Here is a 13,111-nt window from a genome sequence, read left to right as displayed (position 1 = left end):
TTCTCCGGATTGTGTGTTGTTGTTTGTAAATATCTTTGTTACTAATCAGTAGGTTCAAAACTTTTATTTCCCTGGGAAAATCTAAAATCCGTTCACACTCCAACAGTTGTAATAATGTGGGTATTCTTACTGTAATAATCCATCCTACTTAGTATTTATACCATCTTTCAGACTGTGTTTCCAAAATGAGTAGAACAGTTTGTATTTTCTTGGCAATGTTCATATATATTTACTGTCTTTGATACATTTTCTCTTGTAGGTTTCCTCCATTATTTTTGATTTAGGACAGTTTATTTTTTCAGAGGACTCGTTTTTTCTCTCATTAGTTGGTGTTCAGAAACTAAAAGTGGTGTATCAATACAGCAAGCCAAACTGCCTGGCACTGCTGGTGCTGTAACTTTCTCATGTCCCCCCACGCCTTCTGTCTGGAAAGCATGGCCGTTGCTGGGACTCTTGGTGGTAACTCTTCACACTGATGGGGACTGTTGCCTGTGTATTATTAGAAAGGTATAGCTAAGGTCTCAATCTTTAGCTCATTGATGTGGTATGCTTTTGTCTATTAAGATGAGCAAATGTTTATTCAGCTTACCAGTATGTATATCATGTCTTTATACTCCAGCTGTTGACTCGACGTGCATTGCTAGTGTATTAATTTTAGTAATGCACGTTCTAATTCATCCTACCCATACAGTCTGTCCGCTGGAAACAGGACTGTTTTCAGTTTCCTCCTTCCAACCGTCTGCCAAATCATTTCAGAATACATTCTTTCATACGCCCCGGCTCTCAAGCCATTTGGAGCAAAGTCCGTCACCTACTCTGGAGCTACAACATCAGCCATAATAGATGGTCTTCAGTCTGGGGAGCGCTATATTTTCAAAATTCGTGCAGCAAACAGGAGGGGACAAGGTCCTCAGTCTAAAGCCTTCAGTGTTGCCATCCCAGCAGGTAAGCATCATGGCCTAGTCTGTCCATTCTTGCCTTGGTCCCAGTTATGTTCATTCTTACTGACTTTTCTTAGCTTCCTCTGTGCTCCATCTAACCAGTGTGATTTTGCTTCCTTAACACTGTTTCTGATAGCTTTTCCTGACTATATTGTCCAAAGAGATGCTTGTAGATAAGCATTCATCACTCCGCAGCAATTAAAAGGGCATTTAATGGATATTGCAACATTTTAAATAAATTCTTATCATGCCCTATTTCATGGTTTGCTGCATGAATATGCTGTGTGCTCTTCTTGTTTTCCAAAGTCCAAAGAAAACCATAATTTGTTTCTTTAGTTGCACTACTCCTGGCCACTTCCACTCTTCAAAGTTAGTCATTTACTTCTCTTAGACCTTATTCAGACTTCTTGCTCTTGCTTCTTTCAAAAAGATGCTGTCGTGGGGACAGAAAATTTACTGAGTTAACTAAAAATGTGGGCCACATCCTCAGATGGGATAACACAGCATCAAGCTATCAACATGACTAAGTTCTGCCAGGGATTTGGTTCCACTGATATGATGCTGCAATCCCTGCTTTCAGACGTTTTATTTTAATTGCTCTGTTTTATGCAAGTTATAATAATTCCATTAATGGAATTAATTCCATTAATTAATACAGAAACAATTATTGTCCTGTATTCTCATGCGTAACCTGGTTCTTGCTACCTCACTGTTTTCTCTTCTTGGTCAGTTTTTGTGCTTCTTTTGTTATGAATAAAGATTGTCTTTTCTTTTTTTTTTTCCAGATGTTCATGAGGATTTGATTGCTCAGCAACAAGCAAATATTCAAGATAATTCAAAGGCTAAAAAAACTGGAAATGCTGGTTCATCTCCTTCTCAGTCTTCATCTGTTTCTTCGAAAATCCAGCCATCGCTTTCCTCTAAGCATTCATCTGTTCATTCACCTAGTGTTAGTGGTAAAAAGAGTCTTCTTTCTGAATATAAGAATAAAATCTTGGCTGGAGGAGTCCTGAATAAATCTCAGTTACCTTCTAGAAAGGCAGGTGAGCTGGAACCTGATCTCCAGTCCACTGAAGTGACAGATGATAACGATTCCTCCCATGAAGCTCCAACACCACCACCAAAAGCCCAGGATCAGAGAAGTGTTGTTAGACCTTTGCCCCCTAGTCGGCCGGTCCACCCTGTCCTTGCTTCAGGGAGGAACCCTGTTCAAACCCATGCATCAGAGGGGTCACGACAGACAAGCACAGGTAAACGTGAGCCACTAGCACTGTTACCATCCTCAACACAACGCTCTTCTGCCTCTTCTTTTTCCAAGTACACAGATAATGAAACAAAGCAACCGAGGCAGAGCAACGCTAATATTCCTTCTCCTAAAACCTCTTCCCATGCTCTACCTGCCAAAAATAATGATCTTGCTCATGGTAGTTATACCGAGTATGACAGTGAAGAAGCAGAGGGCAGAGCAGAACAGTCCAGTTCTAGGTTGCAGCAAACAAGGCTTCCTTCAGCCTCCAATTCTCACATGTGGAAGGATTCAAAATTAGCTGCTGTGGCAGTCTCATCAAGGTCTGCTATTTCTGGTCACACTTCACCTCACTCTCGCTCCTTCACTAGTGCCAAATCTGATGGAAAGGATGGTGATAAGAATTATGGGGAGGGCTCACAAGATGAAAAATCCTTGTCTGCAGCCATTGCACACAATCCCTCTCTATCCGCTTCCAGGCAGTCTTCTTCAGCAATCTATTCTAAGAAAAGAAATCCTCAGGTAGATTCCGATTCTCACCTCAGAGACACACACAGTGAAAAGTCACCCCGCTCTGACTCAGAAGAACATCAAAGTAGAGCAGCTGCTCCAGAAAAGCATTCTCCTTTGCAATCTTCTCTTTCCAAACATAAGCCTGAGGAGCAGGACAGTCAAGAGGTAAAAGAAACCCTAGCTCAATCAAAGCCAAGTTTGTCTTTGCCTAAAAAGACATTCCCCTCTCATCTTCCATCACAGAAGAGCTCCCGCTCAGAGGCTCTTCAGAAGGCACAAACCAGCCCTTCCTTACTTCATTCTAGGGGCCGGCGCCTGCCGTCTCCCGTCTCATCCCAGAGTAACGAAGAATTGCAGGAAAATGAGGATGAGGATGTAGCAAAAGATAGTGACAGAGCAAGCACCTGGTCTGTATCTCCTAAAGACGTCTCCACTTCTAGGGGATTACCTGCTTCTTTCTCTCGGGGAAGCTCAAGTTTGTCCCTATTGAACCAACAGCGGTCAGGTTCTCAGGCAGCTTCCTACAAATCAAAACTTAGTCAGCCAGATTCCAGTTCTGCCAGCAATACAGTAAAGGACCACCAGTATAATCCAAGGTTGTCCTCCCCTTCTTTGAGACAAACTCGTCCTTCGTTACCTACTCGTTCAAGGGTTGCTACAAGAACAGTACCCCAAACAGAGAAAAAATATGGCCTGTTGCCATCAAAAATATCCAAACTTGAACTTTCTCAAAAAGTTCCTTCCTTCTCTTCATCTAAATCTCGTCAGTCAGGTTCTAATGAAGAGGATGATTATTATAGTGAATATGATCAGAAAGAATCAGAGGAGAAATCCACATCACCTTTGGCAGCAAAATGGTCACCCTCTGTTTCTAGAGGTAACAAAAACACATATGATGACACTACTAGTGATAGAAGAAAATCTATGGACACTCTTCTACCTCACAAAGTAAGATCTAAAGAGGAAGAGAAGGAAAAAACTCCAACATTAAAAATACATTCTCCTGAATCACCGGGCAGCTCTGCTATAGCATCACGGATTCCTCACCCCCCTAACAAACATACCCCATCTAAACCAAGCTTTGCTTGGCCACATTCTTCTGCATCTACGACCACGCACAGTGTTTCTCCAACAGTTTCTTCTTCCACTTTGTCCCCTCACCAGCGACTACTGAACTCCAGATTACGGAGCCCTTCCCAACGGCATTTTGTTAGACCTTCTTATAGGCAAGGTATGTTGTCTTTGTTTTAGTAACCTCACTATACTGAGTTTTTCCTAACATCAGCCATTAGATGAAATGGAAAGTCCTCCCTCAGAGTGCAGTTTAAGTTATTTATTGTAATGTATTAGCTTTAATTTTGGTGGTCTTGGGGAGCCCACTTCTTGAGGGCAATGTCTAAGCAAAGTGTGATGTGGTGCCCCAGACCCTTGGTCTTGCAGTCTGATCTGTGCAGGATCCTGCAGCCTGACTTGCACAGGATCCCATGTTCCACAGAGATCTCTGAATCTCAAGTGGTCTATTTGGGCAGATCAGATGACAGAGTTAGGGACTATAATGGAAAGAGGGCTATGTTCCTTTTTGAGTAATGACTTCGCTGAATATGCACAGAAAGAACATTTGTACTCTGAATATGACTACCTCTCAGGTATATTGTTCTTCCTTATATGGACTATTAAAAAAGCTTTGGCAGATTATGTGGTCCTACCTTGCCCATCCCCAGGCAATAAGATGTTTCCTCAGACTGTACTGGCATGCAATATTTTCTTTAACTAATTTTTAAAGCACTTTCCTCTTATTTCTGAGTAGAGGGATAAAATGGATGGACAACTCAGGGTTGCATATTCCTGATGAGGATTGCTCACATTGCAGTCAGGTCTTCTGATACCTTTATGGCTGAGATTTATCCCAAAGGTTAGAGACTTGCTTTCTGTCAAAATATCTACTGACTGTGTGGGTGGTGGAACAGCAGATCCTACAATAAAGGTGTGTCATGTACTGATTCCCTGTGTGACCTAAGGTGATCCCAGACAGTCTCAGTGGCTTTGCTAGAGTTACAAATGTTTTTTTCTCCATCTAGTGCATGGACATTCAAGAATTGTATTGAGTTACCTGAGTGTTTTAGTAAGTGCGTTCTATGCTATATGTGGATAAGAACATCTTATTTAATGTGGTCTCACTGCTATACAATGAACAATACAGCTGGGTTATTTTACTTGCTATGCCCTGGTTTTAGTCAGACTAAACATTGTGTAGAGGTCCACCAGCTTGCAGAACTTTCAAGCAGAAGCAAACCTTAAATAATATCAGGGAGGATGGGATTTATGGCAGAAAGTTTAAATGTAATGTCCGACTTTCAGACATGGCAAAGTCCCCAGAACTCCATTCACCCATGGCGTGGAAATGATGTAGGTAGTTCCTCCTCCCTGAAGACTCCTTCATCCCTCTAAAAATCCCTTCATTTTTGGAAATGGTGCCATTACCCATGGAACTGGAAAGTTAATAGCCAAGGAGTGTTTAGTTCGTATATATTCATTTCATATATATTTGCTGGAGGCAAGTCTGTGAGCTAGAATGTGACAGTTGCTGCCCTTTCTGAGTTTGAGGGCCTGCAGCTCAGTGCCGCTGCTTTTCCAGCTCTGAGCTGAATGTGTTTCTGTGTAGCTATGTGAGGTGGGCCTTGTTTTTCAGCTAGAGAAAGAGAGCCTTTCCTTTTAGGGGGGAAAAAAAACCCTTATGGAGGTAATTCCCATTCACTCTCCTTTCAGTTCATCACTACAGGTTTGTATAAGGATAGGGCAAGAAAGTTATTTTGTTTAATAACATTTTTTCTCACCTCACTCCACAAATGCTTACAAAGATCACAAACATATTAATGGTAGAAGTGCTGCCTAGAAATACTGCCCTGTTTTATTCAAAATCCCAGAGGGATTGAAGATACCAGATTAACGTGGTAGGGACAAAACACAAGTGTTTAACTTCTTTAGAATAAATCATTTTTGGTTGCACAGATATGAGAGTGTCATAACAGTTGCTCTAAGCAGAAGTGAAATGCCTGATTTGCTGAGTGCTATGCGGGCTTTTTCTGCCCTCATTTATTCCACATCAGTAGGAAGGTTCTCAGTATTGGTGCTTCTCCTGATTTGCTGTGGTGGAGAGGAGAGTTTAAGAGGAGAGTCAGGCTTACTTGATTCTTCTAATCAAATTTTCCCCTTTCTGCTGCTTAACTGTTTGTAGAAACAAAGGATTTGGCTGATGTTTCTTGAGTCTGAAGCAGATATCCTGTTAACTGCTATGGTGGCAAACCTGGATTTGCTGTGGGTGGTCTAAACCAGTTTGTAAGCTTTTTGGGACGTCTGAACTAATCACTAAGATAGGGCTGAAAATCCTGAAATCCAGACTGGAAAATTATCTTCTGTCATCGGAAGTACATCCAAGATTGAGCTTGATCTTTATTTTAATGTGTCATGAGATGAGCCAACAGCAATACCATTGCATTTGGTTTCTTAGCTGGCGATCCCTTTGTGCTGGTGTCTTTAGAAGAGCTAGCTTGGGCAGACAGTTTTGCATATCTGCTTTCCAGCATAGAAGCTGACTTCCTGTATATTGGGTGTTACAGAAAAAGGCACCTGGATGTTATGATGTTGGGAGCCATTTAAATGTGTTCACTATTTTAATAATTTTGATTTCAATTTTAAATGTCAGTTTCCTGATGCTAATAGTTTCCAAACCAAAGTCACCATGGCTGCTTTGCACCGTATTGGTGCCATAAAGCAGTCCTATGGACAATCTGAGTAGAACCCGTGAGGCCATGTTTCCATCTTCGCTGCAGTAAATGGCGACCCAAGCATGCTGGTGAATCTAGCCTTTTATGTGTAGTCAGATTCAGCAGTGACATTTTATGTTGGGTTTAATGTTTGAATATTGAATACAAATTGCGAGAAACTTCATAATGACGAAACCCTGAATATCTGCAAGTGTTACACAAAGTTAAGAATCACTAATGGCCATCATTTTGTAACCTGTACATGTGAAATACTTCCACAGGACTTGTATTTAATAACACATTCATAAGAGATATTGCATTTCTTTGTGTTTTAACATGTGATTTGTAATATGTGCAGCTTTTTTCAGAATAGTGTGTTTTCTTCTCTATTTCAGGTTATAATGGCAGGCCAAATCTTACAATGAAAAATGGTAATGGAAAAATACTACCTGGTAATAATGGAAAACCAAGTGGACAGAGAATAATCAATGGCCCTCAAGGAACAAAGTGGGTAGGGTGACCTTCTCTGCAAATTCAAGATGCTTTGGCCTTTTGTTTTACTTACCTTTTCTTTACAAAAAGAAACAGTGTCCCTCAGTCAAAGAAGGTGTAAAATGAGGTTACACTTAGTTTCCACTGTTGTTCCATTTAAATCTAGTGACAAATACAGCATTTCATTCTTTGGACATTTTAAATGGCTGATTTAAAGCATAATGGCTTGAATTTTCAACTATAACATTAGTCCCATAGATTTAGTGAAGCGTTTTTCTTCAAAGTCAATGGGACTTTTGCTCCCAAGTTGCTCAGGACTTGTCTACCATGCAATATGAGTGGAAACTGGCTGGGATAGTTATCATGGAATGCATATTTGGCAATGCTTATTCCAGACTGACACTCCAGGGAGAAACTCATGAACAAGAGTGTAGAAATGTAAAGTTACTCCACAAGTGTCTTGATGCTTTAAATGCGCATCTTGTCATATTTCCAGATAGCTTCCCTGGGTTGACAGGCGTCAAGGTGATATCTTTAAATGTTTTGTACTTCATACAGATATGTTTCTAGTGATATTTTTAGAAGAGTTCAAGTACCATTAATGGGAAATCCCCACTGGGTGCCTAAATGCCCAGATCTTGTCTTTTTAAAATCCTTCCCAATCAATTTATAACCAACCAATGTTTGAAAGGAATTGGTGTTTCCTACATGTTTGTCCAAACATTGAATAGGATGAGCCTGTGACCAGCCTCACTGAAGTCAGTGGAGCTACTCACATGATAAAACACTGCATGATACAAATAAACGGAGGGGTGTAAAGACGTTTTGTGGCCACTTTAATTTACTAGCTTGCAGTAGAGAAACATTAAAAGGTGCATCAAGGACAGCATATTCAAGGGAGGGTTTTTGAAAAGCATGTCCAAGGCCATTTAAATAGACTCCAGAAAGAGGGCTGAAAGGGTCACTGGGGGGGCGTAGGTCCTCTCTCCCTACCCAAGGTAGTGGAGGTTGGAGAGGAGGGCATTGCTCCAAGCAAGACAAACATCCTGTAAGGCAAGACAATCTATATCTTCATCTGTGTTGTCAGCTGCAGCTCGGAGACCTCCAGAGGTGGGGGCTGCCAGACCTCTGCAACAGCAGGCGATCTGCTCTTGTGGTTTACTGTCCTCATGCTACAGAGTATTTCCTAAAGCCAAATATAAGTCCTTCTTGCCCACTTGAAACTGCTCCTATGTCCTCTTCCCAGTGTCCTCTCAACATTTAACACATTTTGTATTTTTCTATTCTGTGACATACTGTATATTAACTCAGGTTGAAACAGCATCCACTTCAGCTATTTTGGGTTGAAGTAGCAATGGGGACTGGATTTTAATTACAGTTACCCCCTTGAATTCAATCCAAGCTCTCAGACAGATTTGCTGTATGAGACAGAGGCTTTTCATCAGTCTCCTACCCCAATTAAAATCTTAGTTACTTTATTTTCACTGCTGTTTTAATCTAAATGGACTAGTTTAATTTTTATTTTTTCTGGTTGGTAGACTCACTCTTAAATCCCATTTTCTAAAGGACTCAGGGTCATATTCAAACCAGTATTACAGGAATCCAACTTCGGAGTTGTGTAGCCCAAGAAAATAGAGTTGTTCCTTTGCTCATGAGTCCTATAGTGGGTGATATGAATATGGTTCTTGTGAAACTCTGGAGCCTAGTTCCTGGCGATTTCCCTTCTTAAGCAGTGATTTTTCAGAGAGTCCTAAACCAACTAGTGACTCACATTTCAAAGTCGCTCTGCAGGTGTCGTAGCTATTCCTGAACATCACACTTAAAGTCTGTATTTTCCCAGGATTTCTGTTGCTGTGAAATTTCATTTCACATTTTCTCAGGTTAGCTAAATTTGAATCCATCTACTGCTTTTAGATTGTAGATCTTGACCGAGGGCTAGTGTTAAATGTTGAAGGAAAATACCTCCAAGATTCCCAAGGCAACCCTCTACGAGTGAAATTAGGAGGGGATGGACGTACAATTGTTGGTAAGTAGTGGCTTCCTTCGTAACGAAGAAAAATCAACAGTTTTTGTGTGCATGGTAACAGATTGTGATGAACAGTGGGAATAGGTGGGGAGAGCACAGTCACAGTCCATAAAAGGGGGGATTACACAGACGGCTAGCCATCCTTATGCCACATGGCATGGGACCACCCTGCATGTTTCCCATATTTCTCTCTGGGAGATGCTAGACAGAAATATGGGGTGCATGCCAAGTAGCACATGCCAGGGACCATTAGAGGTGCAAGGACAGACTGTACTTGTGCTGCACAGGTGGCTAGCATTTGAAAAGTTATGTGCCACCTCCTGGTTTAACTGCACTGGTTTAACCGCACAGCACTTTCGTTGCCATGGTTCAGCCCCAGTGTCTCCACGTTTCTCCAGGACTTTTGGATGTCAAGGTGCAGCTAGTCTACCAGATAGAATGGGCTGTACTGGCAGTCATGGCAGGAGCTGCCCTGCAGCCACCCAGCGCAAGCTGGACTTGTGCTCCTGCAGGAGCAAAGGGCAAGCCTGAAAGTAATCGCTTGGAGCTGGCCCTTTGAACTGACCTGTTCCAGGAAGTGGAAATATTTCAATGATTGTTTGCTGTATCTGCTGCATGCTACCACCTCCCTTTGCCTGGCAGTTTCCTAAGGCAGTTTCCTAAGAGCCTTTTGTTGCCGTAGGTTTACTGGAGGAAGAATGAGCCCAGCCCTCTGCCAGTGACAATGTGTGAATTCTTAAATATGCTCCCTCTTCTCAGCAAATCGAAAAGTAGAGCCTAGGAGCTTGTGCAATGCCAGGCCTGCCCTGACACCCCAGCTGACTGATGGGCTGTCTCCTAGCATGAGAGACTCTAGAAATATGTAGGATCTCTATGTTAGGTAGCTGTAGGGTATCCTGTTTTTCCCTTAAATCTCATCTTGGTCTCCATTATTTCAATTTTTTTCTGACCGGTGTCCCTTTCAGTGGTGCTCTGGTGATCAGTTATTTCCAAATTACAGTATTCTTAGTAACCATATAAAATTTAGTGCCTCTTGTTAAATTCTTGTTCTCAACTTCAACTTCTGGTGGCAGAGTTCCACAACTCAGTCCTCACAGTTAATTGCTTTCTTGACTCTAGTGGTATTTGTTGAAAACAAACTTGTTCAGGTGGATATCATTGTTTTAAATGGCTCCTAGGACTTCAACTCATCATTCCTTGATCATCATTTTTTTAAATCATTCCATTCTTACTCAGAACTAAGAATTCCTGAAAAATGTCACTGCCCTTTCAATGATCAATTTTGTTAATTTTTTCAATAGAAAAAAGGACTTGTTCTCAGTAAATATAGCCTTTATTTGTACTTGTACAGTATCACAGTAGGTTTGATCTTAGGGGGAGGGAGCAAAACAAATGTCGTCCTAGGGCTTGCTCTGACTATGTCTTTAGCTCTTCATTATTCTCTCTCTGATGGTTGCAAAGAGTGATTATCCTTGAGGCACTAGCTCTTTTCAGCCAACATGGGAAGGATGTACAATCCAGGCCACTGTTTCTCTGTGTATATCCTTTTTTGAATAGGAATACTCAGGTGATATTCACAATTCTTAACTAGGACATAGGCCTTGTGCTGGGTGCTTATGCATCCATGCAGAAAAAAACATTTTTGACGTTTTCATAAAAGCAAACAGTAGTGATGATAATTCCCAGTTAATTTGGTTGCACTTTTGAGTGGATCTCAACAATGTAGCTGAATATAAACGAAGCAAGCTACTCAGAATCATGATGAGTAGTCTGCGTTCTGAAGGATTTGCCTTCCTCTGCTGTTCAGATTGTTCGCACTGCTGATCTTGACTCTTGGATAAGGCTCAGCAGGTGGCTTGTTTTTAGAAAAGCAAGTGGCAGGGGAAGGAGAAGACCTGAGCTCGAGGAGCATATGTTGGCTATGGATTTGCTTTTGGATTATAGTAATGCCAGATGAAAATCTTTGCACTAGCAACTCCTTTCACTTTTTATTCACATATTTCTTTGCTGGTCATAGGGTGTGTAATCAGGAGGTATAGCTAGAAATGGTGATCAAAATGGAGAGTGGGACTCCTAGCGAGAGCAGGAGAATGAGTAGCAAAATATTTACCTCTTGCTGATGCAAAGCTACTGAGACCCTTGTGTCTTGAGGCACCCAGAGTCTGGAGAAGGCATCCTGCAATGTTTGTCTTATGTTTATGAAAGGGATATTTCTTGCTTGGGGTCCAGTCCTCTGAGCTATTGAATGCTCCAAGCATGCTCAAGTGCCATGCAAGCTGTTTGGGTTGCTGTACCTCAGCTTACCAGAGGGCATTCAACGTGTTGCGGGACCTGACTCTTGCACACAGAGCCTAGTCAGCAGGAATCACCAAAGTCCGTTTCAGTTGTATCAGTGTGAGAATAGACTGCAGGGTGGAGCCAAAATAAGGGTTGACACTTGTGTATATCTTTCTATATGTAGAGATAATTATTACCTATGAACTGCACTGTATCAACCATAAATATGCGATTTTATTCCTGAAATTGACCACAAATAATAAAAAAAACCTACATGTGATCTGTAAAAGCACTGCTGGTTACGTATCAGTCCATCTAAATAGATCTCTTGAATGCAAATTCAGTGCCTGCAGTTAAATTGGTTACCATAAATATTTGCATTATCCAGAACTTGGCTCATACTTTTCTTTGCAGTGACAGCATCTTACCAGCTCCTCCCAGTTTTTACTTGCACATGTTTAACATTAGAGAGCAGAATATGGATTCATCATACCTTTCATCAACAATTAAGAGATCAGCTTAGATTAAATGCAGGCTGCACATTGTGACTCTGAAGCAAAATCTCCCCATGGTCTTCCCAAGAAATGTTTACTAAACTGTTGATAAAAGTGAACATCCTTGTGGTTTACCTGAGTTTCTTCTGAATCTTTTTTCAGCTTCCCTAGACATGGGTCTTTCCTAGGTAATAACCTCCTTCTCTGTCAGCTTAGTTACAGGAGGCTGTGACCACACTCTCAGTGCCCCTGTGGAATCTACTGTTGTTAAATACCATGCTGTAAGCCGGAAATGGATTAATAATAAGATTTTTCTTGATTTTATGCTTCTCTTCTAGATGAAAAGGGTGCCCCAATGGTGAGTCCCGATGGATTACCTTTGTTTGGTCATGGCAGATTTAGTAAACCTGTAGCAAGTGCACAAGATAAACCAATAATAAGCCTTGGAGGGAAACCTCTGATTGGTCTTGAAATGATTAAGAAAACAACCACTCCCTCAACTACTACTACAACAATACCCCCAACAACTACCACAACTACAACAACAACTACAACTACTACAACTACCACCACCACTCCTGAACCAACCACAACTGAACCGCCCACTGAGAAACCACCCCCAACCTGTCCTCCAGGCACCTACGCACAGTATGATGATGAGGGCAGCTTGGTGTTAGGGTTCGATGGCCTACCAGAGTGCAATGCAGAAGGTAACTTCCTTTTGTGCTGTTTGAATTTTTTTGTTTGTACTGTTTGTACAGTATGATTTCAAAAATGTAACAAAGAGAAGAATCTACCTTTGAAAAGAGATTTTGGTCCATGTGATAACCTAGAAGCTGATATTAGAGCAGCTGTATAAGGGTTGGGGGAGAAATGGTTTTACATTGAAAAATGTCAGCTTGCCCTCAAGCTCAAGTTTTTCATGGAAATATGTTGATATCCCGCGTACGATGGGACAAGGTTTTGAAAATGAAATTCTTCTTTTCTTGCCAGCTCTTGGACATAGAGATTGTCAAGCAGGAATGTAGCACAGCACTGATGAAGCTGGGGAAGGACAACCCTGGCTGCACATACAGGGCAGAGAGCTGTACATTAACTCCTTTCTCATCTGAAAATATAAGACCATGTCGGTGAATGTCATTTTTTCCATGTTGCAGTTGCACAAGCTTAGGACATGGTGTTGAACTGAAATCCAAAATAAACAAGTAAAATCCACTGGAGTCAGTGGGCATTGAGCCTGTTTCTACCAGGTTTTACCCTTTCATCACCTGAATGTTGCATTGCAAACCAGTTAGCTGCTTATTTTGCAAAACTGCATCAGGGAGTGCCGCTGTAGTTTCTATCCTTTCCATTTATAG

At 41.4% G+C, this 13,111-nt stretch overlaps 1 protein-coding gene across 1 annotated transcript in view; it reads left to right on the top strand.

The window, feature by feature from the left end:
- Positions 1–13,111, top strand: part of FNDC1 (fibronectin type III domain containing 1) — an 87,885-nt gene that overhangs the window by 44,193 nt on the left and 30,581 nt on the right. Inside the window, exons 7-11 of the mRNA XM_067293528.1 lie at positions 757–945; positions 1,727–3,931; positions 6,860–6,975; positions 8,871–8,982; positions 12,092–12,463. Coding sequence (XP_067149629.1) covers positions 757–945; positions 1,727–3,931; positions 6,860–6,975; positions 8,871–8,982; positions 12,092–12,463 — 2,994 coding nt within the window. The remainder of the gene's footprint in view (positions 1–756; positions 946–1,726; positions 3,932–6,859; positions 6,976–8,870; positions 8,983–12,091; positions 12,464–13,111) is intronic.

This window comes from Apteryx mantelli, chromosome 3 (assembly GCF_036417845.1).
Source record: "Apteryx mantelli isolate bAptMan1 chromosome 3, bAptMan1.hap1, whole genome shotgun sequence".
In the NCBI taxonomy this organism is placed as follows: Eukaryota; Metazoa; Chordata; class Aves; order Apterygiformes; family Apterygidae; genus Apteryx; species Apteryx mantelli.
This window is presented reverse-complemented; position numbering and strand designations above follow the sequence as displayed.